The sequence below is a fragment of the Elephas maximus genome, chromosome 24 (assembly GCF_024166365.1).
Source record: "Elephas maximus indicus isolate mEleMax1 chromosome 24, mEleMax1 primary haplotype, whole genome shotgun sequence".
In the NCBI taxonomy this organism is placed as follows: Eukaryota; Metazoa; Chordata; class Mammalia; order Proboscidea; family Elephantidae; genus Elephas; species Elephas maximus.
Genome location: NC_064842.1, coordinates 26842894 through 26867218, shown reverse-complemented (window position 1 = coordinate 26867218; position 24325 = coordinate 26842894). Strand labels below are relative to the sequence as shown.

Sequence of the window (24325 nt, the reverse complement as noted above, 5' to 3'; positions counted from 1 at the left end):
ACAACAGCAATTTAAAAGGTTAGATAGGAACCATAGAGGGCAGTGAGCTTATGCTAATGGAGGAGGAACAGCTCCAAAAAGGAGGGTGAGAATGGTTGCACAACTCAAAGAATGTAATCAGTGTCACTGAATTGTACATGTGGAAGTTGTTGAATTGGTATATGTTTTGCTGTGTATGTTCTGAACAACAACAACCAAATAAATACAATTTAGAAGGAAAAAAGATTTGTAACCATACTTCACTGCTACTGTAGGAAGCTCCTCAAAGACCCTCCCAGCACAAGGAACTTCTAAAATCCCTCCTCTCCATAACTCACCTACCAAAGTATACCCTCATGGGATTTCTGAACCCCAAGGATAAATACAACTAGGTATTTTTTTGCATCTTTTTCCTAGGTGAGCTAAGCCTGACCTGGCGTGTCTGTCCCAATAATTTCCCTGAGCTTGTAGCATTTTTGAACTCACATTTCACGTGACCAATTATTCTGAGCTGTAAATATGACACTATAAAGAAGCAAATTATATATACACACATGCACACACACATACATATATTTATATCCCATTAACTTTCCTTTATGACTTGAACAACTATTACAGTTAAGGAGACCTTAAAAAACCACATCTCCATCAGCTAAAGATAAGGGCCTTTCTTCTCCCCAGTCAATTACCTAGGAGAACAATTTGCATAGATTTAAGGATGATTTCAACTAATGCTCGAGGATCTCTCTATGAACTATCTGGTCCATACAGTAAAAACATGATCCAACAGCACTAGCTTTCGTCTTACGGTTATATAGAGAAACAGAACCAGTAAGATAGATAGATACATAGCTAGAGAGAGAGAGAGAGAGAGAAAGAGAGAGATTTATTGTGCGGAAATAGCTGGGGGCTGGCAAGTGAGAAATCTGTATGTCAAGTGACAGGATGGAAATTTCAAGCAGTCTTGTGTCCCAAATTGGTAGATCAGGTGGTGGAGGAGAGGGAGGATGTCTGGCAGAATGCCTATAATCTGGAGGCAAAATCCTCCCTTGGGAAACCTCCAGGTTTGTTCTTTAGACCTTCAACTGATTGGCTGAGGCCCACGCACGTTATGGAGGGTTATCTACCTTACTTAAAGCCAGTTGACTTAAATGTTAGTGATATGTTAATCATATGAGGAGCCCTGGTGGTGAAGTGATTAAGCACTCAGCTGCTAGCCAAAAGGTCAGCAGTTCGAACCTACCAGGGGGCTCCATGAGAGAAAGATGTAGCCGTCTGCTTCCATAAAGATTACAACCTTGGAAACCCTATGGGGAAGTTCTACTGTGTCCTGCAGGGTTGTTATGAGTTGGGATCAACTCAAGGGCAATGGATTAATTGTATGTAATTAAACACCTGTATAAGGAAATTTTTTTTTTTTTTTATATAAGGAAGATCTGGGGCCCCGATGGCACAGTGGTTAAAAGCTTAGCAGCTAACGAAAATGTTGGCAGTTCAAATCCACCAGCTGCTCTTTGGAAACCCTATAGTTCCACTCTGTTCAGTTGAAATCATGAGTCGAAATCAACCTGACAGCAATGGGTTTGGGTATAGCAACATGTACACCAGTGTTTAGCCCAACAGCTGGGCACTACAGCCTAGCCAAGTTGACATATAAAATTAACCATCATAACTATGTATCATTTAATAAAGCCTCAACTGTACGAAAATAGTTTGTACTTCATAATGAGTCAGTTTATATACCCAGTGCCAAAATATCACTTAATTGTAAGGCTGATCTTTTTCATTTCTGAAGATATTTTGATATTCATTTGAAAATTAGATTTTCCAAGGATTCATCAGCAGAAAAGAATTGGGAGCAGGTGGTCAGCACATTTTCTGTGGGAAATCTGAAGTGTTGGATATGTGTTTTCTCTCTAGAAATTCATTCATTAAACCAACCTCTGTTGAGATCCTCCCATTTGCTGTCACTGTTATGTTGTTCCCTTTGGGAATTGGGGTGTGTGTGAGGGAACCAGACGTATGATTCCTGCCCTGGCTGAACTGATTCACAGTCAAGTGAGAAAGACGACAGTTGAGCAATTTCAATAAAGTATCAGAGTTGCCCTGCTTGTGGAAGTACAGGGTGATATGAGAGTACGTGAGCCAAAAGAGAAAATATCTATCCAAAGAAGCTTATGACAGGCAAAACAGCACCCTTTGGAATGATTCTAGACTGTGTCAAAAGCAATCATTTCTTCTTTAAGCATATTTCTGATTCTCAAGATCATTGGATCTTCTTTCTTACTGGCTAGACAATTAGACTATCAAAGTTATCTCAACATTCCCTTGATTAAATGAAGGGAGTACAGAAATTAAATTTTATGTGGTCTTTGGAGGGAAGTTTCCTTTTAATAGCATATCATCAGATAATAAAACACGCCTTTGTTCCAAGTATATAAAGAAAACGTTCTGCATCCCACTTTGGTGAGTGGTGTCTGGGGTCTTAAAAGCTAACAAGTGGCCATCTAAGATTCATCAATTGGCCTCAACCCACCTGGAGCAAAGGAGAATGAAGAACATCAAAGACACAGGAAGACATGAGCCCAAGAGACAGAAAGGGCCACATAAGCCAGAGACTCCATCAGCCTGAGACTGGAAGAACTAGATGGTGCTGAACTACCACCAATGACTGCCTTGACAGGGAACACAAAAGAGAATCTCTGATGGAGCAGGAGACAAGTGGAATGCAGACCTCAAATTCTAGTAAAAAGACCAGACTTAATGGCCTGACTGAAACTGGAGGGACCCCAGAAGTCATGGTCCCTGGACTCTCTGTTAGCCCCAAACTAAAACCATTCCTGAAGCCAACTCTTCAGACAAAGATTATACTGGACTATAAGACATAAAATGATACTGGTTAGGGTTGTGCTCCTTAGCTCAAGTAGACATATGAGACTATGTGGGCAGCACCTGTCTGGAGGCAAGATGAGAAGCCAGAGAGGGACAGGAGCTGGTTGAATGGACACGGGAAATACAGGGTAGAGAGGAGTGCGCTATGACATTGTAGGGAGAGCAACTAGGGTCACATAACAATGTGTGTATAAGATTTTGTTTGAGAAACTGACTTGAATTGAAAACTTTCACTTAAAGCAAAATAAAAAAAGAATGTACCTTTGTTCCTTATCTGTGATATAGATAAATTCGATCTTTTAATTTGACTAAAAGAAAAATAAATCCCTATTAAGGAGCTCTGGTGTCACAGTGGTTAAAGTGATCGACTGCTAACCAAAAGGTTGGCAGTTTGAAACCACCAGAGGCTCCGAAAGACAAAAATATGGCAGTCGGCTTCCACAGAGATTTACAGCCTAGGAAACCATACGGGGTCGCTATGAGTCAGAATCAACTGAACAGCAGTGGGCTTTTTGGTTTTTAAAGCTATCAAGAGAAATCATAAATGAAAGTTAGTGAAAGATTCTTCAGAACTTTTTAATAAACAATCCAACAACCCAATTAAACACCTAAATTGTATCAGTTCCTGATGGAACAGCTTGAGCTACAACGTCAGAATAAGAACATACACAGATTTTGGAATATTGCCGGCCACAACCGAAAATACTTACAGAACAGACTTTTCAATGTTTGTGAGTGATGGCATAAGTGGTTTCTCTAAGCTGTAGGTCTTACACTGGACCCTGTATGGTTTGTAGATGTCATGGATTTTTTCTTCAGGGATTCAGTAACTACAGCTACTTTAAAACGTCTGCTCCAATTGAAAGTTGAGAGAACCCCATCGGTATCTAGCAGCTGGCATTAGATGTGGCCCTCAAGCCTGTGAAACTGTTTTCCCAGTTGTCCATTGCATATAGAAGGATCTCTCAAGCAAAGTCTTTTTAAATATAGGGATAGGGGAAGGTTGGGAAAAGAAAGTCTTTATTGCCTAGTTAGATTGAAACAATTGGAGCAATGATGAAAAGGTTAAACTATTTGTACTTGACGGCTGGCCAGTAAGCAAGTAGACATCAATATTAGGAAGAAGAATCCTTATAGGTGTAGGTATAATCTTTAAAGTGACAAACATTGTTGTCCTTGCTTTTCTTTTAAATGTACATCATTTGTTGTAGCTGCTGAGTGTATTAGTTAAAACTGAGCCTCCAAAATGTCACATATATATCATTTTTGTTTTCATTTTGCAGATGAGAAAACCGAGGCTTATCAATCTGATATGACACTACTGCTGAGTGGTAGAACCCAGTCTCAGATTAGTTTGGCTGGAAAGCCAGAACTCTTACATAAACCAAAAAGCCAAACCCATTGCCTTCGAGTCAATTCTGACTCACAGTGACCTTATAGGACAGAGTAGTAGATCTGCCTCATACAGTTTCCAAGGAGCGCCTGGTAGATTCGAATTGCCAGCTTTTGGTTAGCAGCAGTAGCACTTAACCACTGCGCCACCAGGGTTTCCAAACTCTTACATAAGGCTTATTAAATATTGAAATCTTACAGTTACCCATTTCTTTTTTAAGATGATGACCCAATACTTAACTACTGTATAAATCTACTGTCATCCCATTCCATGAATCCACAAGATAAATTCTTACTTGAACTTCTTTATCAGAACAGCAGTTTGTACTTCAAGAATATTTTAGTGCTTTTTTTTTTTTTTTGTTAGAAAGTGTTTACTCTTTATCCAGACTTGTTTCTCCTTTTCCTTAAATGCTAGGTTAAGGTAATACAGATTCAGTGTACAAACTAATAATTATTATCTCATTTCAAGTGCCTTGTAGCATCTCTCTGTTTACTATAAATGATCTCTTGTTTTAAAACTCAGGTTATGTTCATTTTAACTGTATCAACTGCCTGAAATCTATTGAGGACTATAAATTTATAATATTGGAGGGAGAAGAGCACAGAAGTGATAATTTTCCACATATTTATTTGAAAAACTTATATTTCAAGTGCACATTTCAAGTGCCTTGTAACTTCTGTTTAGTATAAATGATTTTTTGTTTTAAAACTCAGTTTATGTTAATTTTAACTGTTATCAACTGCCTGAAATCTGTTTAGAACTATAAATTTTTAGTATTCGAAAAAAGAAAGGCACAGAAGTGATAATTTCCCACCTATTTTTTGATGCCCCTGTACAAAAGGATATGGTAATACTGAATATTACTGTCCAGTATTCTACACCATGCAACAATCCTTCTGGAATATTCCTGAACTATAAAAAACTTAGTCATATGAATATTTTCCCCAAATCTAAAACTTTGATCTTAGTAGTACAGAGCTGGTCAATGCTCCCATTAACACATGAGGGAAAACAGACAAATTCATTGAAAGAAAGGTGGTAAAGAATAAAAGTAAATTAGCACTGAGTGATGAAGTGGGCTTATGGTTATTACTATTTTCTTTTTTTTAATGTATTCTGTAGTGACTATGCATTACTTTAGTAACAGAAGTGGAAAAAAATTATTATGGAATTTTCAAGTATATACAAACTGTACCAAATAATATAATAATCCATGTGTATCCATCCCTAAGGTTAAAAAATTTCTGATCTTCTCCCACTTTTGTTTCATCCATACCTCTACCCTTTTGCTGCTAGATTATTGCTCTTATTTTATGTTCAGTTTTGAGATAAAATTTATATACATTGAAATGCAAAAACTGAGCTATGTGGTTTTGACAAATGGATATTCTTGTGAACCACGTGTTTATCGTGGTGTAGAACATTGCCATTTCCCCAGAAAGTTGCCTGATGGCAACTTTCCCAGGTTATCCCTTCTCCTTCTCTTCCAGAAGCAACCACTTTTATGATTTTTTTCCATCATAGATTACTTTTATCTGATCTAGGGCTTAATATAAATTGAAACATACAGTATGTACTCCGGTGTATGGCTTCTTTAGCTTACTATAGTGTCTTTAAAAGTTATCCATGTCGTTGTGTATAGCCATGACTCATTCCTTTTTATTATTGAGTTGGCCTCCATTTTATTTTGTTGTACCACAATTTGTTTATACATTCTCTTGCTCGTCGGTGTTGAGTAATGTCCAACTTGTGGCTACTGTGAATATAGATGCTATGAACACATTCGTATACAAATTTTTTTTATGGACTTTTTTTTTTTTCATTTCTCTTGGGAAAATACCAAGGTGGGTAAAAGGGTAGGTGTATGCTTAACTTTATAAGAAACTTTCAAACTTTTTTCCGAAGTCATTGTAGCATTTACGTTTCCTCCAGCAAATAATTTGATTTACAGTGGTTCCATACCCTTGCTAACATTTGATATTGTCAATCTTCTTACTGTTAGCCATTCTAGTGGGTGTGTGGTTCTATCTTGTTGTGGTTTTAATTAGCTTTTCTGTGATGACTAATAATGATGTGCACTTTGTCCTGTGTTCGTTGACTACTTATATATCTTCTTTTGTGAAGTGCTTAAGTCTTTTGTCCATTTATTAAAATTCATTATTGTCTTACTATTGAGGTATAGAAGTTCTTTATATTGTGTGAATACAAATTATTTGTTGAGATATATTTTTTGTGACTGTTTTCTCCTAGTATGAGGCTTGGTTATTTATTTTTTATAATGATATTTTCTTATGAGCAGAAATTTTTAATTTTGATGAAGTCATCAATTTTTTTTTTCTTTTTTGGTGTATACTTTTTAGTCTATACCAGGTTGTGAAGCTAGTCTACATTTCTTAGAAAAGCTTTATTATTTTAACTTTTATGATGAAGTCTAGTACCCATCTCACATTAAGTTTTATTTTGGTGTGAGGTCAGGGGTAAGATTTCGTTTTTTCCATACGAATGCACTTTTGGTCCAACTATATTAGTTAAAAAACTTTTTTTTTTAGTCAGAAATCAATGGACTAAATATATGTGAGTCTATATCTGAGTCCTTTATTTTGTACCTTGTTATATTTATCTGTTTCTATGTCAGTACCCCACTATCTTGAATACTAAAACTGTAGAGACTTGAAATCTGGTACTGTGCTATTTCACTAAAAGGTGATCTCAGGGGACAGGCTTGGTTCTAGGTTTGAAGAGTATCCCAGGGCGAAAGTCCTCTGTTCTCTACTGTTCCAGTTTATCTGGCTTTTTCTTTTTTCTTTTTAATTCTGCTTTTTCTTTTGAGCTCTGCTCCACGTTTTTTTTTTTCTCATTCTACCCAAAACTGTCTATTGTGTCTCTGATTAGACCAGTCATTAGTGGTAGCTGGGCACCATCTAAATTCTAGTCTCAGGGTAGATGAGGTTGTGGCTTGTGTAGACTTGTTTTTTCTCTAAGCTTTTGGTTACCTTCTTACTCTTTTTTTCCCCTGGTGACTAGAGACCCATAGTTGCATCTTAGGTGGCTGCTTGCAAGCTTTTAAGACCACAGATGTTACTCTCTTCACTAGGATGTAGATCATGATATTTGTGAACTATGGCATGCCAGTTGACTGAGTTGTCCCAGAGACTATGGTCCTAAGCGTGAAACCTGGAAAACCAATCTTGGAAGTTGTTTGGTTATATCTGTGGAGTATCCATATTTAGACCTTCAATGAATACATGTGCTTGTACCCACAAATTTGTATTTACATGTACCTATTTTTTTATAGATACTTCTGGAAGCCCTGGTGGTAAAGTGGTTAAGAGCTAAAGCTGCTAACCAAAAGCTTGGCAGTTCAAATCCACCAGACGCTCGTTGGAAACCCTATGGGGCAGGTTCTACTCTGTCCTATAGGGTTGCTATGAGTTGGAAATCTGTTCTCACCTATATACACACCTACTCGTATAACAATATGTCTATACCCATCCATATGGGCTCAAACACTTGTTTTTACTTTGTGCTGTGTTCACTACATCCACTTTCGGTGCCACTTTTCCCATCACCAAAAAAATGAAATAAAAATAAGTCTCTATGATCAAAAACATACACCACCCTCCCCCCTGCCAACCAACAGTGAACATTGGTCTCTCTCTGTGTATCTATTCTTGTCTTCTTACAAGGGGTATCATAAAATATTTGTCCTTGTATGATGGACTTATTTCACTTAGTGTTATACCCTCTAGTTCCATCCATGTTATGTTTTGAGGTGTCATCACTGTTTTTTATGGTTGTGTTGTATTCCACTGTATGTACATACCACAATTTGCCTATCCATTCACCTCTTCGGGGACACTTTGGTTGTTTCCATTTATTCGCTATTATAAATAAAACAACAGTGAATACAGGTGCGTGCATGTCTGTTCATGTCATTATTTTTAGGTCTTTATGGGTAGGGTGTATACCTAGGAGTGGGACTGCTAGATCATAGGGTAGTTCTCTTTCTAGTTTTTTTGAAAAAGCGCCATACCATTTTCCATAGTGGTTGTACCATTTTATAGTCCCATCAGCAATGGAAAAGTGTTCCAATCTCCCCACATCCTTGCCAACATTTTTTATCTGTTATTATTATTATTAATGTTTTAATCAGTGTCATTTTAGCCTGGGTAAGATAATATCTCCTTTTAGTTTTGATTTGCATCTCTCTAATGGCTAATGGCAACCCTGGTGGTGTAATGGTTAAGAGCTACAGCTGCTAACCAAAAGGTCGGCAGTTCGAATCCACCAGAGAATTGAGCAGAATTGGTGTCAACTCTTCTCTGAACGTTTGGTAAAATTCTCCAGTATAGCTATCTGGTCCTGGGCTTTTGTTGTTGTTTGTTGACAGTTCTGTTTTAATGACATCTTCAGTCTCTTCTCTTGTAATGGGTCTGTTTAAATTTTCTACCTGTTTGTATTAGTTTTGGTAGTAGTGTGTTTCTAGGAATTTGTCTATTTCATCTAAGTTTTTTAATTTGTTGGAGTACAGTTTTTCATAGTGATGTTATGACCTTCTTTATCTGGATTTGTTGTAATGTCACCAATTTCATGTCTTAATTTGGTTACTTGCTTCTTCTGTTTTTTTTTTTTTTTTTTTGTCAGTTTAACAAGAGGTTTGTCTATTTTATTGATCCTTTCAAAGAATCAACTTCTGGTTTTGTTGATTCTTTCTGGTTTTCTTTCTCTGTTTTGTTTATTTCCGCCCTGATCTTTATATCCTTTTTTCTGGTAGCTTTTGGCTTATTTTGCTCTTCATTTTCTGTTCTTTCTTGTTGTCAGTTTAAGTTAATTTTTTAGATCTCTCTTCTTTTTTAATGTAGGCATTTATTGCTATGAATTTTCCTCTGAGTACTGCTTTTGCTGTGTCCTAAAGGTTTTGATATGTTGTGTTTTCAGTTTCATTTTATTCTAGGAAATTTTTATGTTTCAATTTTGATTTCTTCTATGACCCAAAAGATTTTAGAAGTGTATTATTTATTTATTTTTCCTGTTGTTGATTTCTAGCTTCATACCGTCATGATCAGAGTCTTTGTATGATAGTCAAACTTTTTTAAATTTGTTGAGACTTATATTGTGTCATAGCATGTGGCCTATTCTGGAAGAAGATCCATGTGTACTGTTCTGATCCTGGGTGGAGTGCTCTGTATATGTCTGTTAGGTCCAGTTTCATTTAAGTTCTCAATGTCCTTAGTGATCTTCTTTTATGATGTTCTGTCTGCAACTGAAAATGGTTTGTTAAAGTCCTCTACTATTATTGTACAGGCTCTCCTTGGAAACTCTATGGGGCAGTTCTACTCTGTCCTATAAGGTTGCTATGAGTCAGAATCGACTTGACAGCACTGGGTTATTTTTTAGGGGGGGTACTATTATTGTAAAGTTGTCTACTTCTTTCATATTTTGTATTGGTGCATTGCTGTTAGGTGCATATGTTTGTAATTCTTATGTCTTTATGATGAATTGCCCTTTTATTATTATGTAACTTCCTTCTTTATCTCTTGTAGTAGATTCTGACTTAAAGTCTATTTTATCTGATATCAGTGTGGCCACCTCTGCTTGTTTTTGCTTAGTGGTTGCACAGAATATTTTTCTCCATCCTTTTATTTTCAGTCTGTTTGTTTCTTTATGTCTAAGGTGTGTTCCCTGTAGCTGGTAAAAGCATGGGTTAAGTGTTTTTATCCATCCTGCCACTCTCTGCCTTTCACATGTGGCATTTAGTTCATTTGCATTTAAGCTTATTATTGAAAACAATGTGTTTTTTTTTTTTTTTAGTGTTTCATTTCTTCTTTATTTTTCTATTCTGAATTCTCTGTTTTTGTTTGTATTTGGCTGCTTTCTTATGGTGAGCTTTTTTTGCTTTCTTCCTTCTATTCTTCTGAATGCTTTTTCCTGGTGATTTTGTAGTGGTTACCACATATATTACATTACACAACTTACAATTGCAACAGTGTTTAACATATTAACAACAGTTAATATACATCTTTAAGGTAATAAATCTATTCCTGATATGTGCCTCCCTCCCCCATTTCTGTTGATTTGTCTTCATTACATCAGCATACAACCTATATTTGGTGAGTTTAATTTGTGCTTATGTCTTACAAGCCTTATGTTGTATTGTTTGTGGGGTTTAATTATTGAATTTCTTCCCTGAAAATGTTATATCCTTGGTCCTTATGGTTGCCCATGCTGTTGTGTTTTTTGGCGATCTCTCTCTTTCTCTATTTTTTTTTTCTCCGTGTTTCAATACGAGTATTTATTTAATGCTCTTGCATTTTCATTTGGAATACTCCCTTGAGTAATACTTGCAAAGCTGGTTTGGTAGTGTCGGATTCTCAGAGCTTCTGTTTATTTGAGAATGTCTTGATTTCCCCCTCCTTTTTGAATGATAGCTTTGCTGCTTAAAGAATTCTTGGTTGGCAATTGTTTTCATTCGGTATTATACATGTATCACTACATTGTTTTTTAACCTCTATAGTTTCTGGGGACAAATCTGAACTGATTGTTATGAAAGATCCTTGGTATGTTATATTGCATTTTTTTTCATGCTGCTTTCAGAATTCTTTCCTTGCCTTTGGCTTTCAAGAATTTTATTAGGATATGGTGGGAAGTTGATCTTTTTGTGTGTCTTCTGATTGGGGTTGGTGTAGCTTCCTGTATTTGCATGTTTGAATCTCTGTTCAGGTCTGAGAAACTCTCTCTGATTATCTTTTGGAAAATTGTTTCTATGCCTTTATTGTTGTTATGATGCTGTGGAGTTCCAATAATTCCAATGTTAGATTTCTTAATTGAATCCCATATTTCCTTTGGGGTTATTTTGCTTTTCTTTGTTTTTTCTTGTTCTCTTGAGACTTGATAAATTCAGTTATTTTGTCTTCTAGTTCATATATTGTGTCTTCTGTCTATTTGACTCCATTGCTGAATGTTTCTTTGCCTGTTCTAATTCAACTGTTTTATTCTTCAGTTCCAGTAGTTTTATTTTTTTCATGTTTTCAATTTCCTTGTTGAGTCTCTCATTTTGTTCCTGCATTTGTTTCCTGATCTCTGTTCATTTGTTTTCTGTGGGCTTTTTGCTTTCTTTAAATAAAATTAACACCTAGTCTTAAAATTATCAATTCTTTGCATTAGTCTGGCCTTCATAAATTTTCTCTTGTTCATGTTTTGTTTTTGATTATTCCTGTGTCTCTTGTGATTTTATGTGTTTTAGAAATTTTTGTTGAACTCGGGTCATTTTGGTCAAGGGCCAGGATGCCAAAAAAAAAAAAGCTGGGTCCTGCACCTGCCAGCTGCTCTGTGGGAGAAGGATGTGGCATCTAGCTTCCACAAAGACTCACAATCCTGGGCACCTCATGGGCATCTCTGCTGTGCCTCACAGGGTCTCAGAGGGTCAGAATCAACCCAGTGGCAGTGGGCTTGGTATCTTCTCTGAGAACCACTAGAGGACACTCTTATATTTAGTTTTTTTGCAGTGCTGATTCAGGAGTGCCTGATGCTTGTTCTCTGGAATTCAATAGGCATGAGTGGGAGGAGGGGTTGAGCTGATTGCAGACACTGAGGTAAGCAGTGGGGCTCAACTTTCCTGTGGGGAAGGTGGCAAGCTCTTTATGTCTTTCTGTCATGAGCATCCCTGCACAGGCACTCTCACAGTGTCCTACTGTGGGTAGGGAGCCATCTGTTTCCCTCTGCATTGCCCGTCAGTCTGAAGTATTCCCCTCACCCTGCTATGCATGCAGTTCCCCTCTGTCCTAGTGCCCATCTGTATTGAGCCTCAAGTGAGATTCTACAGCACTCTCTCACAGCTCTTTGGTCTCCCTTTGCCCTCTCCCAATTGCTTCCCACTAACTCCCATGGCCAATTTTGCACCACCTTAAAAAACTGGGCTACAGCTGCCTCAGCTTAGCTCCCTTTCTGTGTTCCCTCTTTGGGGTGCTGCCCAGGCCAGTCTCAAAATGGCTGTGATGAGCAAGAGTCCCTGATGTTAATGGGTAGGTCCTCCCAGCTTCTATGCCATCCCTGCCCTTCCTCTCCCCCACTTCTGGATTCACCCCAACTGGCCAGCACCTCACCTGCCATCTGGAGATCTCAGATCTCAGTCTTTGCTTGTTTTTATTTGTTGTTCAGTAGTTTAATTGCTGGGTGAGTAAATGAGAACACCCACTCACTTCACCATCTTGCTCCACTCTACAAAAATTAAAAAGGATTGTAAGAAACATCTGATTGCTGTCAGAGGATTGCCTGCTTATTCACAGTAATAGATTCCTGTGGTATGGTAGCCTTTTTGGAGCGACTACCACTGTAGTCCAAATTGGAAATTGCAGCAGTGGGAACTGAATTATAGCCTGGATTAGTTCATTAAAAACTCATCCTTGTCATTAACATCCTCCTCCTCACTGCTACCATTAGGATACTCAGTCATTAAAATTTATTAAAGTGTTTATTTTAGCCCCAGCACTATGCTGAGAAGTTCACATACCTTAGTTCATTTTTATGTTCCCATGGAAGAGGTAATTTTATTACATTTATTTATAGATGAGAAAACTGAGGCTTTAAAGGTTTAATTAATCTGTTCCAAGATCACAAAGGTAATAAGTGGCAGAGGTGGACTCAAAACTAGATTTTTCTGTCCATGCTTTCAACCACCAATCAATGAAAAAAAAAATAATTAGGGAAGAATATTAAACCAAAACTGCTAATTTTAATAAAGATTACTGATTTGAGTTTCCATTAAGTAATATAAAATCATATGTTATGGCCAAAATAATTTTCTGTTAATGTGAATAATTTAAGAATATTTTCTAATTTTTGTAGTTTTCTATTTCAGTTTTCAATAGATGTTGAATAGAAGTGGAATAGAAAATTTGACCATTATTATTTCAAGGAACTTCAGAAGGCTGAATTTTTCAAAGAACATACCACAACAGACAAGGATACATGCTAATATTTTCTAAATGTTTGCTTACATGTTTTTTGTTCTCTCTCCTTAGGAAAAATTGGATGTAGGGATAAGAAAAGAAGTAGACGGCATGGGCACATCTGAAATAAAATATGGCGACTCAGTGTGCTATATACAACATGTAGATACAGGCCTGTGGCTTACTTACCAGTCCGTGGACGTGAAATCTGTGAGAATGGGGTCTATACAACGTAAGGTAAGATTATATGAAGCACAACTTATAGCAGTAATTTTACATGAATTAAATGCACAGATGCAAGATGAAAGAGGTAGCTAACAATTTTAGCCACCTGATAAAGTTCATTATTTTGCACGCTAGAGGACAAATTCCAGCATGTTGTTTTTAGGTGCCATCTAGTCAATTCTGACTCATAGCAACAGAATGAAACACTTTCCAGTCCTGTAGCATCCTCACAATCATTGCTATGTCTTGAGCCCATTGTTGCAGTCACTTTGTCAATTCATCTCATTAAGGGTCTTCTTTTTCACTGACCCTCAGCTTTACCAACCATGATGTCCTTCTCCAGGGACTCGTCCCTCCTGATAGTATGTCCAAAGTGCGTGAGACAAAGTTTCGCCATCCTTGCTTTTAAGGACTATTCTGTCTGTACTTGTTCCAAGACAGATTTGTTTGGTCTTCTGACAATCTCTGGCATATTCAATATTCTTCCTCAACGACATGATTCAAAGGCATCAATTCTTCTTTGGTCTTCCTTATTCATTGTCCAGCTTTCCCATGTACATGAGGCAATTGACAATACCATGGCTTGGGTCAGACACACTTTACTCCTTAAGACGACATCTTTGCTTTTTAACACTTTAAAGAGGTCTTTTGCAGCAGATTTGCCCAATGCTAACATCATTTGATTTCTTTCCTGACTGCTTCCATGGACGTTGCTTGTGGATCCCAGTAAAAGGAAATCCTTGATGACATCGATATTTTCTCCATTTACCACAATGTTGCTTATCGGTCCAGTTGTGAGGATTTTTGTTTTATGCCGAGGTATAAATGCTGAAGGCTATAGTATAAATCCCAGCATAAAAGACTCTTTTTTTGGTTTGTTTTGTTTTTGTAATGTAATCATTGATGGAAGCTACACCCACAATTTATAGGATTATATTAATTAAGTATTTCGATATTAAGTGAAGAAATGTACTCTCTTCTGGATTCAAGATTCTTATTCTAGTTTGTCCTCCATGCTGCTGCTAGGATTATGTTTTTGAAACCATAAATGCTCATGTACTCTCTCAACTCTATGTCCTTCAGGGACTTCCCATTGCTCACAAGACGAAGATCTAACTTATTCATAGCAATGTTAATAATCTTCATAACCTGGCTCCTGCCACATCTCTGTCCTGTTCTCCTACACTTTTACCAATCTCCAGCCATCGTCTTCAATTTCCCCAACATGCTATTTATAGCAGGCTCCTTGCGTTTGTCCTGAAGACTATGGTTTCTGCTTGTCTGTACCTTTACATATACTATTTCCTCAGTTTGGAGTACCCTTTAATGCTTTTTCTATCTGCCCAACTCCTATTCATCCTCCATTAAGTATAAAGATAATCTTAGAAGTTCTTCCTGACTATTTTAGCTTATCTGCCACACCCTTCTTTGAATTCTCAGTTATTTGTATATAATTTATTATTGAATTTTTTATATATTCTCTATGCTATTATATTTACTTGCCTACGTGTCTCTCTTTCCTAATTTGTGGGTTCCCTAAGGAGAATGACTATGTACTATATTGCTTATATTTTTGCCCCCAACATATAGCACAATCATAGCACCAAGTAAAAAGACAAATTTGGTTCCTATAATGTGAGACTTTAGAAAAGAAGCCTGTAGTGGAGAAGAAATTTTTATTTTCCTTACATTTATTAATCACACATGCACACTCATTCCAGTATAGATTGTTCTATATTCTACCGTGGTCTTTTTGTAGTGACTGTTGCTGATTTTAGGGAAGTTGAAGGCTGATTCTGCACCGGCGAGGTTTAGCTTCAATTCATCTCTGAAACCTTTCTCAGAGTTTTAGATGGCGATCCTCCTACAACTGTCCTGTAAGACCTACATAATCTTTTAATAAAGTGCTCCCTTATCTTTGAAACCTTTGATCTAAGTTCATAAATTTAGATATAAATTAATCAGTCTTTGTGAAGTATTTTATATTTCCAGTGACTGACGCTCACTGTCCTTAACTTTTTATTAGTGAAAATTCAAATATACACAAAGTAAACAAAATAGTACAATGAACTCCTGTGTGTCTATTACTAAGCTTCAAACTTTTCAACATTCTCCCATTGTTGTTTCATCTATACTTCCATCCCTTGCCACCTTTCGATAAATTATTACTGTTATTTTATTTTCTGGTATTGGGGAAGTAACATTTTTATATATTTAAACGAAAACACTTGCTGTTGAGTTTCCAAAAGTAGATATACCCAAGTGACTCACAGACGTGTTTCCCAGACAGTTCCCCAAGGGTTTTTTTCCAGGTTATCTTCACCTCTTCTCCTCCAGAGGCAATTGCTTTAGTGATGGCCCTGGGGCCAGGACATATCAGAGGACTTAGCTCCTCTTGCCTCTAGCCCATCTGTCTTCATTTGCACTTTAGTAATGCCATGTTCCTAGTCATTACTCTGCTTTCATATTTCTTAACCATGAATTAAAGTCAAGTCAAAATGGAACTATATTCTCCATCTTAAGCAAGCATGTGGAAACCCTGGTAGTGTAGTGGTAAAGTACTACGGCTGCTAACCAAGAAGTTGGAGGTTCGAATCCACCAGCTGCTCCTTGGAAGTTCTGTGGGGCAGTTCTGCTCTGTCCTGTAGGGTTGCTATGAGTTGGAATCGACTCAAAGGCAGTGGGTTTTTGGTTTAAGCAAGCATAGCACTTACCTTTCTAAAATAGTTTGACAAGGATGGTCGAGATGGTAAACAGTCTTGCTTAGGCTAGTGAGTGAAACAGACTTTCTAGGCCATCAAAATTAATTTAATTAAAATCTGTAAAGCCCTTGCAGTTTTACAGAATAGAACTGCTCCATAAATTTTTCTTGACTGTAACCTTTAAGGGTGTGAATCAGCAGACCTTTCTTCCACAGCACTGGGTTTGAACTGCCAACCTTTAGGTTAGCAGCAGATTGCAAACCACTTGTATCACCCAGGGACCACTATCTCTACTGTAAACTTCTAAAGCCACCTACCATAATAAATCTTTATGGGAAGACTTCAGTGTAGCCATGATATACTAGAACTTCCCCAATCTTGGACCTTCTAATTTTTATATACTTCCCAGTTAGCTGATGTCTTCACATTTTTCTCTTTTCAAGAAAGGCATGTTGGCGTTGTTAGCTGCTGTAAAGTCAGCCCCTGACTCATGGTGACTCCATGCGCAACGGAAATGGACTGTTGTGATCCATAGGGTTTTCACTGGCTGATTTTTCAGAAGTATATCACCAGACCTAAGAAAGGCATGTAGGTAGTATATTCTATGGGGATCTTTGCATATTTGCAACTGTATTTCTTTTGTCATTTCATATGAATAAAAATCTTGGTAAAAAAATCTCTGAATCACTCTTTATAGTTTTTATTTATCCCACTTAATGTGAATATCCCATTTGGTGCGACTAATCCTTTTTTTTTTTTAATCCTTACATTCATGGAATTTTGTCCATGAATTTGCCCATTGTTTATTGTTTTTATGAACTCCTACTGGATTTGATTAACTCATATTTTTAGAATTATTACATATATATTTTAGGTGAAATTAATTTCATCTAAATTTCATTTATGGATATTGAAATTTGGATTTCATACAATTTTTGTGTGTCATGAAATACTGTTATTCTTCTGTTTTTTGTTTTTTTTTTTCCCCCAACCATTTAAAAATGTAAATACCGCTCTTAGTTCATGGACCATACAAAAACAAGAGGCAGGCTATAGCTTGCACACCCCTGTTTAGACTTGTCTACCGTTAGGAGTATCTGTTCTTTGACAGTTTATTAGAGCTCAGGTGTGGATACCATCTAGCACTAAGGCCTTTCAAATTTTGGATCTTGATTTACTTTTCCAATCTCTTCTGAAGAAACCAGTCTAATCAAATTTCTACTTTGTTAGGAACAGTCCTTTTAATTATTTTAATTTGCTAGGAAGCCATCAATTTCCTTTTGGATTTTTTTTTGTGCGTGTGTGCCGAAGCATTGTAGGTGGTCCTGTCTTATATTAATTTTAATCTCTTCTATATTATTCCCAATTCTCTGTGTTTTTGCTTTCTCTCTATTTTTCCTTCGCCTGGTTTTTGAGAAGTTTATCTACCTTATTTATCTTCTGAAAGAATTAAGTTTTGGGTTTATTCATCCTTTCTAATATTTTGATTCCTAGTTTATTAAATAATTCCCCCTTTCACTTTATTATAATTCATTTTCTTGTTCTTTCTCTACAGTCTTAAAATGAGCAATAAGTTTCTTCATTTTAGTGATTTTTTATTATTAAAGGTATTTAAGGCTATGATATTGCTTTTGAATACAGTTATATCTGGTAGGAAAAGATTCTCCTTATATTGCTTTCTAGATAGTTTATCATTTTAGATCTGATTACAAAATTTAGTTCAGTACAACTGACTAAAAACACCAAAAACCTGTTGCCATCAAGCCAATTCTGACTCATACTGATCGTATAGGACAGAGTAGAACTGCCCCATACGGTTTCCAAAGAGTGCCTGGGGGATTCCAACAGCCCATCTTTTGGTTAGCAGCCATAGCTCTTAACCACTTCGCCACCAGGGTTTTCACACCTGATTAGATATACTAAAATACCTTGCTTTAGATGTGGAGTGGAGGAAGCTAGACACAGAAGAGTACATACTTTTTGGATCCATTTATGTGTAGTACAAAATGGGCACGGCCAGTCTCTGCTATTGAAAGCCAGGTGAAGCTGGTGGTGAACCTTGTGGAGGACAGAGACAGGAAAGAATGGCCCGGGGAGATTTGAAGGTACTGGAATGTTCTGTTTCTTGATGTGGGTGTTTGTTAAATGAGTGTTCACTTTGTGACATTCATTGACCTATACATTTACAATTTTTGGTCTTATCTGTCCAAATATTTCACTTTAACAGAAGGTTCAAAAAATGAAATACGTAAGAAAAGACTAATAAAATGAAAACGTAATTTTTAGAAGTTAGAAGCCGTAAAAGCGTTGTTTTTGTACTTATTGATCAACCAGTCTATGGTAGGAGCTACCGCATAACTAACTTGAAGTTAAATGTAATGTTTTCCTTCACTGCTTTGATCAGAGATTCACTTAGGCTGTGGATCAATCACTGAATGTAGATACATGAGGACACTCTGCTGTTTGTTTTGCTCAGCTCAATACATTTATTGATTCATTAATCAAAACAAAATTGGATGAATATTTTGAATGACTGGTTTTTACAGGGACCCCTGCATATTATTTCACCTGCACACGACAGCTTTTCGGTCCCCTCGAGCAATCTGTAGATTCTGTTTATTGTTATGACTCACTATTTTAAATACAAATCTTCTTAACTCTGTTTGGTTGATAGTGTCGTTCAAGCCTTCTGTAGCCGTACGGATTTTCTGTCTACTTGTTCTATTTATTATTGAGAGAAGGATATTGAATCTGTGACTGTAACTATGGAATTTTCTGTTTCTCAGTGCAATTCTATCACTTTTTCTTTATGTGTTTTGAAGTTCTGTTATGAGGTACATTATTAGGTGCAAATAATGGCATTATTTCTCTTTCTTACAGGCTATTATGCACCATGAAGGCCACATGGATGATGGCTTAAATTTATCTAGGTCTCAGCATGAAGAATCTCGTACAGCACGAGTAATTCGTAGCACAGTCTTCCTTTTCAATAGATTTATAAGGTTAGTTTTCTTTTGCTGTGGTGGTGATTTGACGTTTTATTTTCATTTCTTTATAGGATTCACAGAAAGACAATTTAGAAATACACTAGAGTGATAGTAATCAAAAGCATTATTACAATATGTAACATGATAAGTTTTATACTACCTGATAGGATCACAGAATAATCAGAAAGTGCTAGTTAGACGATTTTATGTCTTTTTTTTTAAAAGAAACTTAAAATCAACAGCATGTTTTTAGAAGACCTGTGTGTAACTTGCCGTTGATAGCTGCAGGGGTGAGAGTTATTCTATCGCATATCCTGGTGCTGGCCCTATTTAATTCATTATTACAATGAGGGCTATGAAACCTAGATACTTGGTGAGTTTTGAACTTATTAAAAATGAGATAGTATTTCTGTAATAGTTGAAATAATTACATACCTAGAGTCTAAACCAAACTTATGGACAAAGTGCTTTCTGGTAACATTGTACCAACTTACATTCTGACTTTTGAAGGGTATCATTTATCTTTAAGCTTTACCAGTTGGTGAGGGAGGTGTGCTTTGTTTTAATTTGATTTTATTTGAGAATTGGGAGAATATATTTCATATTTGTTGACTGTATTTAATTTTTCTTTAGTAATTTACTGTATTATTTGTCCATATTTCTATTAGGTTGTTATGAGCTTTTGCTATGGTAAAACCAAAAAACAAATCCATTGCCGTCAAGTCGATTCTGACTCGTAACGACCCTAAAGGACAGAGTAGAACTGCCCCATAGAGTTTCCAAGGAGCGCCTGGTGGATTCAAACTGCTGACCTTTTGGTTAGCAGTGATAGCTCTTACCCACAATGCCACGAGGGGTTCCTTTGCTATATTGGAGATATTAATTCTTTCCTTCATATGTATGTTCCAGATATTTACCCCAGTTATTGGTTTGGAAAGAATTTTAGTGTGTTTTTTCATAGTAGTCAAATCAATAAATTATTTTTGGCTTTACACTATAAAAAGATGTTCCCCACCCAATATTATATAAATATTCATCTTTTTTTCCTGCTTCTTTTATAAACCATCCCACTGTGTGTGCGTGTCTGTGTGTGTGTGCACATGCACATTTACATATGTGTGTAACCAATGAATGTGCGTGGGTTTTGGCCTCATCACGTTCTTAGTGTTTATTCCCTTCCCCTGCCCCAAAGCTTCTAAACCCTATGCCTCAGCAGATAAAGTCAGGCTTAGACACGGAGTAAGCATCAGGTTTTTATATTGAATTTATTACTTGTATTACTTTTGAGTATTACTTGTATTTATTGTCTTATTTTATGTAGCATCTATTACTTGTACTTATTACTTATAAGAAATAAACCTTATTACATTTCAATCCGGTATAAAATCAGTGATGTCAAAAAGTAGTATTGAAAATTATAACATTTTAGAATTAAACTTAGTATTTTCCATCTTGTTCTTTCCACTAGTTCTTATTTACTCCAGCCAATCAGTTCTATGATAGGAATTGAGAAAAACAATGAAAAGTCTTTAAAATTACCATTTTCTAACTCCATCAGTACTGACTTCTTCAAATATGAGAAATAAGTTTTTATTATAATGTGACTTCTGTAGCATTTTCCATGATGCTACAGATTCCATTCGGTAAGCAATATCCAACTTACTACCAGAAGAAAAACTTATTTGTTTTTAAAATTAATTTGTCAAGAAGACAACATTCAATTTTAGACTTAATGGAGCGATGGGGTAGCATTTGTTACATTTTATATAAATACAAAATTCATCTTGGACGTAATTCGCTTGAGCACCTTTGCTCCTTGCTCAACTAGACTCAACTGTTAAAAAAACAAATAGTGCGTGATTTGGAAGATTAATTTTAAAATTCAGCAATTGCTTATCTGATTAGATAGAGAACTAAACATGAGAAGTTTATATTCTTCAGTAAAATGCTGAATGATATATTTACTGCTTCATTAAATCTTTAAAATAAATTTTCATTGGCCTATTTGGATAAAATGCATTCATTTATACCTATCATGGTAAAATAGGCTGTATTAGTCCATATTTAACTAGAAAAAGATCATCTGACTCCCACTCTGATCTTTATTATTCCTTTCCTTCTGCTTGCCTTGGGTTTAATTTGCTCTTCTTTTTCAAGTTTCATAAGGTGAAGGCTGATGTCATTGAGACCTTTCTTTTCTAATATAGGTATTTAATGCTATAAATTTCTGTGTAAACGGTGCTTTAGTGGCATCCCACACATTTTGATATGCTGTGTTTTAATTTTGCTTTTGATCATTTCTTTGACTAATGGCTTATTTAGTTGCTGAATAGTTGGGGATTTTCAAGATGCCTTCCTGTCACTTATTTCTAATCTAATGCCGCTGTGGTCAGAAAACCTACTTGGTTAGGTTGAATGTGTTTAAATTTATTGAGAATTGTTTTATGGCCCAGAATATATTCCTAGTGAATGATCTGTGTGTACTTGAAAAGAATGTGCACCCTTTTCTTGTTGAGTGGAAAGTTCTGTAAATGTCAGTTCCACCTAATTGGATGATAGTGTTGTTCAAGTCTTCTATATCCTTACTGATTTTCTGTCTACTTGTTCTCTTCATCATTGAGAGAAGAATTTTTCTGTTTCTCCTTGCAGTTCTATCACTTTTTCTTTATGTATTTTGAAGTTCTGTTACTAGGTGCAGAAGCATTTGGGATTATGTCCTTTTGGTAAATTGACCTCTTTATCATTATAAAATGTCCTTCTTTATCTGTGGTATTAAAATTTTTATTTTATGATGTCTACTTTGTATGATCTTACTATAACCACTACACCTCTCTTTTGATTCATGTTAGGATATGTCTTTTTTAATTCTTTTTTTTTTTTTTAACCCATTTGTGGGTTTATATTTAAAATGCATTTCTTTTAGGCAATATATAGTTGGGTCTTGCTTTTTTTGTATCCAATCTGATGATCACTGCCTTTTAGTTGTGATGTTTAGAAGATTTACATTCGTGTGTTTATTAATATGGCCAGGTTTATGTCCATTACCTTGCTACTTGTTCTGTATTTTCTCATCTATCTTTGTTCTTTTTCCCTCATTTTCTGCCTTCTGTTGGATTAGTTGAGTATTTTCTGTAATTCCATTTTATCTCTCTTGCTGGCTTATTAGCTGTAACTTATTTGACATTTTAGTGGTTGCTTTTTGAGTTTATACATACATATTTAATGTATCACAGTCCACCTTCAAGAGATATTTTATCCCTTTATGTGTTCTGCTCTATGGCCAGTGCGGAAGTATACTTCCTTCTTAGTCTTTCTGTTGTTTTTGTCATACATTTTACTTTTATATACGTTATAAAGCCCAGACTACATTTTCATTATTTTTGTTTAGTCAGTTAGTTTTTGAAGAAATTTAAGTAATAATAAAAAAACTTTTTGTGTATTTGCACATGTAGTTATCACTTCTGGTGCTCTTTATTCATTTATGAAGATCCGTATTTCCTTCTATCTGAAAGACTTCTTGCAACATTTCATGTATTTCAGGTCTGCTGGTGATGGACTCTTTTGGGTTTAGTATTTCTGAAAGAGACTATTTTTTCCTTCACTTGGAGTGATATTTTTGCTGGATATAAAATTTTAGGTTGACAGGTTTTGTTTGTCGTTTTTTGGCTGATTAATTTTTTTCCTTATCGTTGATTACATTTTCAAGCTTCTTAACATGCCTGGACAGTTTTGTTTAGTTGCCAGACATTGTGAATTTTACCTTGGTGGGTGCTAGATATTTTTGTATTCCTATAAATCTTTTTTAGCTTTTCTGGGGTACAGTTAAATTACTTAGAAACAGTTTGATTCTTTTAGATATTGCTTTTAGGATATTTTTGGGTGAGACCAGAGCAATGTTTGGTCTAGGGCTAATTGTTCTCCACTGCTGTTCTCTACCCAGTGCCCCATGAATTATGAGATTTTCCAGTCTGGCTGGTGGAAACAGGTACCATTTCAGGTGCTGCGTGAGGGTTAGCTACTGTTCTCTCTAATCCTTTTAGGTAGCTTATCCCAGCTCTGGTAGTTTCCTCACATCCATAAATGATCTGTACTCTGTGGAAGATTTGAGGGGGACCCTCTGTAGGTCTCCAAGAGCTCTCTCTTGTGCAACTCTCTCCTCTCTCATATTGTGTTCTGTGAACTTAAGCAACTTGGTTTCCTCAGACTCTCAGCTCTGCCATCTCAACTCAGAGATCTTGCTGTCCCATATCAGGGTTCTTCTACCTGCCCTGTGGTCTAGAAGCTCTCCCAAGGCAGTAAACTGCAACAGTTGCAGAATTCACTTTGTTTGTTTTTCATCTCTCGGGAATTTCTGTCCTTTATTGCTTCCTATTCAGTATATCCAATATCTTAAATTTTTTTTTCTTGTATTTTGTCCGTTTTTGTTTTTCTTTCAGTTGTTTCAGAAGGGAGAATAAACCCAGTCCATTACTTCATCTTGATGAGAATCAACTCAAATCTAGCTGATTTATGCAGTACTTCAAAGTTCTATATTTCCCCTGGTAAATGTGGTCTACAGTCTCTTTGCTAATTCTGCACTGATATTTTTTTCTCCTCTGTAGATTTCCTCCTCTTTACAAACTCATCACAAATATGCCATCTTTTTTGAGTTATTTACTTTTAAGAGAGTCTCTCTACCCTGTGACCATTTAGCAAATGCCATGAATGAACAAAATAAGTTTGTTTTCTTGTCTTACACCATCACCACACACACACACAAAAATCCATTACCATCAAGTTGATTCGGATTCGTGGTGATCCCACGTGTTTCTAAGGAGAACTGCTTCATAGGGTTTTCTTTGCTGTAATCTTTAAGAAAGCAGATCACCAGATTTTTCTTCTGTGGGGCTGCTGGGTGGGTTCAAACCACTGAACTTTAGGTTAGTAGTCAAGCTCAAATCTTTTGTGCCATCCAGGGACCTTGTCTTAACACCTAACTGAACCTGAAGAAAAAAAACCCAAACCAAACCCACTGCCGTTGAGTCGATTGCAACTCATAGCGACCCTATAGGACGGACTAGAACAGCCCTACAGGGTTTCCAAGGAGCTCCTAGTGGATTGAAAATGCCGACCTTTTGGTTAGCAGCCAAACTCTTAACTACTATGCCACCAGGGCTTCCAACTGACCTTAAGTACATATTAATTTTCAAAAAT

At 36.3% G+C, this 24325-nt stretch overlaps 1 protein-coding gene across 6 annotated transcripts in view; it reads left to right on the top strand.

Annotated features, from left to right (window-relative positions):
* Window positions 1–24325, top strand: part of RYR2 (ryanodine receptor 2) — a 750192-nt gene that overhangs the window by 375174 nt on the left and 350693 nt on the right. For all 6 annotated transcript variants that reach the window (XM_049868553.1, XM_049868552.1, XM_049868551.1 and 3 more), the window contains 2 exons: window positions 13291–13455; window positions 19026–19147. In XM_049868553.1, coding sequence (XP_049724510.1) covers window positions 13291–13455; window positions 19026–19147 — 287 coding nt within the window. The remainder of the gene's footprint in view (window positions 1–13290; window positions 13456–19025; window positions 19148–24325) is intronic.